This window comes from Amblyomma mixtum, chromosome 10, assembly GCF_055824585.1.
Source record: "Amblyomma mixtum isolate Tamu chromosome 10, ASM5582458v1, whole genome shotgun sequence".
Lineage (NCBI taxonomy): Eukaryota > Metazoa > Arthropoda > Arachnida > Ixodida > Ixodidae > Amblyomma > Amblyomma mixtum.
Window position 1 is genome coordinate 79,648,914 of NC_143021.1, and position 2,586 is coordinate 79,651,499.

The 2,586-nt window shown below is 45.6% G+C and overlaps 1 protein-coding gene across 1 annotated transcript; it reads left to right on the forward strand.

Moving 5' to 3' along the window:
• On the forward strand, positions 1-2,063 carry LOC149326253 (uncharacterized). Its single transcript, XM_089564519.1, has 3 exons — positions 1-180; positions 1,336-1,495; positions 1,933-2,063. Exons 1-3 carry the CDS (start codon positions 1-3, stop codon positions 2,046-2,048), a joined length of 456 nt encoding a protein of 151 aa, XP_089420645.1. The 3' UTR covers positions 2,049-2,063.
• Positions 2,064-2,586: the final 523 nt, after the last annotated feature.

A 2,586-nucleotide genomic window follows, 5' to 3' on the forward strand; every position in this document is an offset into this window, starting at 1 on the left:
ATGATCCACCGGGTTGTACAGCTACTGATGGAAATCCGGGCTCACATTAAGGAGCTGAAAGGGAACTACGCAGCTGCGTATAGTGAAGACCCATGCCAAGAAATCGGGCCGGCAACCTCTGTTGAGGTACTCAAAGAAATCGAGGAGGAGCTTGCAGATCCCGACAAACGAACCTTTCTGGTAAGCTCCCTGTGGTAGCCATGAAGACAAGCTGGCGTTGTTGCAAAATTCGTCGTTGGCATTGTGAGCTAGAAATCACTTGCATGGTGCTGGAAGCTGGTAGCTTGCATGGCTGACCAATGATTTTTTTGGGCAACTGGTTTGTTCAAATTAACGGGACCGCATGATATCAGAAAGTTGCGAGGAGCTGCCAGTTGGGGTTGTTCATGTGAGATGGGATGATAAAATCGGAATAAGAATCAACCTTCCAGTTCTCTAGGATGTCGAGTCAACCATACTACTCCTAGGTTAAGAAGGCACGGCCATACAGCTTGATTAAGCCAGTGCTTTATATGTTGGGTTGTCACCTGCATTACAGTGCTGTCCACTTATAACGATACCAGATATATTGATGTCAGCAAGACGTGGTCAGTCGTAGCATGCATATGGTGGACAGTGAGGTCACAAACTTGCGTCCTCAGACTCCCTTCAGTGGCAGCGGGCATTGTTTGCAGCCGGTAGCTGGGGTACTGTCGCGATGGATGTATCATGCCTACATTGTTTCCAACAGATGGGCTAGCAAAACGCTGTTTTCAGCATACAAAATGCATAGCTGTCTGCATCATTTTTATTTTACCAATTTAATGTAAAAACAATGCCTTCACCAGTGCCTGTTGGCTAGTTTGCTTGTGCAAATCTGGTACTTCTGTATTCCCAACTGGCTCATGTGCCAAAAAAATATTGATCGCTTCTGAAGTTTTTGTTAATGCGGAACAAAAAGAACGCTCGCTGTTGAGAGGCGGCAGATGTAATGATCTCTATGGGCGTTCACCAGGGCTGCCAGATTCTTTGTTGCCGCTGGAATTTCATTCTTGAGGGCTTTCATTGCTGAGGTTTCAACTGCACTTAGATACAGTGATGCTTGCTGAAGGTGGAGTGGAGAGCAGCAGTTTTATTGGCCTTATTGTTGCCAGGAGCCTTCATCATCATCCTCATTGCATCCTAGCAAATATAGTAATATCCTATTGTCATTTCTTAATGTCATTGAGTATTATTAGTGTTAGCAGAGTTGTTATTGCAAAGCATCTCTATATGCCAAAACCGAAAAAAGTACAAGGGACTCCTGCTGCATCAATTGTGCAGCTAGCAAGGCCTTTGTTGTAATTTTTCTTTCAGACGAAAAAGCTCGGTTTGATTGGGGGAACGACTCCGGATGAAGCTACACGCCTCATATTGAAGGCGTTCATCAAAACACCAGTGGCCCTGGAATACACCTTGGAGGGGCGAAGAGACAAGCCAGCCTTCAAGGACCTAAGGCTCTACAATGTGATTGTTGGTATGTTTCTGTTTTACACTAATTTTATATGTAACTGACCACATTTTTAGTCCTTGTGCCTGACTTCAGGCGTTATGCTTACATGTGTACTGGCAGTCTACAGTTTGAGTGCATCATCAAGAGCAAATTGTAGTGCTACAGTGTGATAAATGTATTAGGTTCGTTCAGTAGGTGAATCGAACGAACCTATAGTGTGATGTTTAGTTTGGTAGGTCTTAGTATCTCGCAAATATTCAAAAATATTCTGGCATAACCTTCTTTGTTTAGATGTTAAGTGCCAATGAAGTTTTATACCTTGAAATAAAAGTACATTTTGCTATTGGCAGCTGCATAGCTGTTTTGATGCATTGGGGCATTCTTTTCAAATGCTAATAAGATGAGTGCTCTTCTAGCTGTGTGAATCGATTGTGTCATATATGAGATTTATGTGATTTCAGCTGCTGTCCAGCGCCGGATTCCGGATGCGGATGTGGCAGTAATGAATAACCGCATCGCCGGGTATTTGAGAGAGGCCCGGAACCGGGATGGCGGCCGCAGGGCCAGGATGAAGTAGCACAGTAGGATGTCCTGCTGACAGCGTTTTTTTCATCTTGAAATAAAATATGTTAATTTGCATTTTGATGGCTTTGTGTACCTGATCTGTGGGCTGAATTTTCATAGCAAAATACGTCACTTGCTCACAGAATCTGACATTCCAGTTAACTATTACAGTTTATCTTAATATCATTGCCGCCACTTGCCTGTCCCTGTTCAGGGGCTTAAGCCAACCTAAGAAGCAGTAGTGGCTGCCCAAGATAGCCCGTTGTGGATCCCTTTAAGGCAGCCCACCTGAACCTGCTGTGGGCCCCATTGAGGAAACCTGCATAGGCTGCCCACATCAACATGCTGTAGGACCGACTTAGGCTGCCAATATAGGCAGCCCACGTCAATCTGTTGGGGAACCCGTTTAGGCTGCCGATGTAGGCAGCCCACCTACTTTCGCTGTTGGACCGATTCAGACGTGCCTCACTTGGGCTGCCCCGATCGGTCCAAAGTGGGACCAATGGGTAGCTTGGTAGCCTACCGGGGCCCGAGTTGCAGAGCCTGCGTTG

Excerpts from the sequence above, each read along its gene's own strand:
- LOC149326253 (XM_089564519.1), top strand. The coding sequence starts at position 1 with ATGATCCACCGGGTTGTACAGCTACTGATGGAAATCCGGGCTCACATT. Across the intron at positions 181-1,335 it reads CCGACAAACGAACCTTTCTG|ACGAAAAAGCTCGGTTTGAT; the intron begins GTAAGCTCCCTG and ends TTTTTCTTTCAG. Across the intron at positions 1,496-1,932 it reads GCTCTACAATGTGATTGTTG|CTGCTGTCCAGCGCCGGATT; the intron begins GTATGTTTCTGT and ends ATGTGATTTCAG.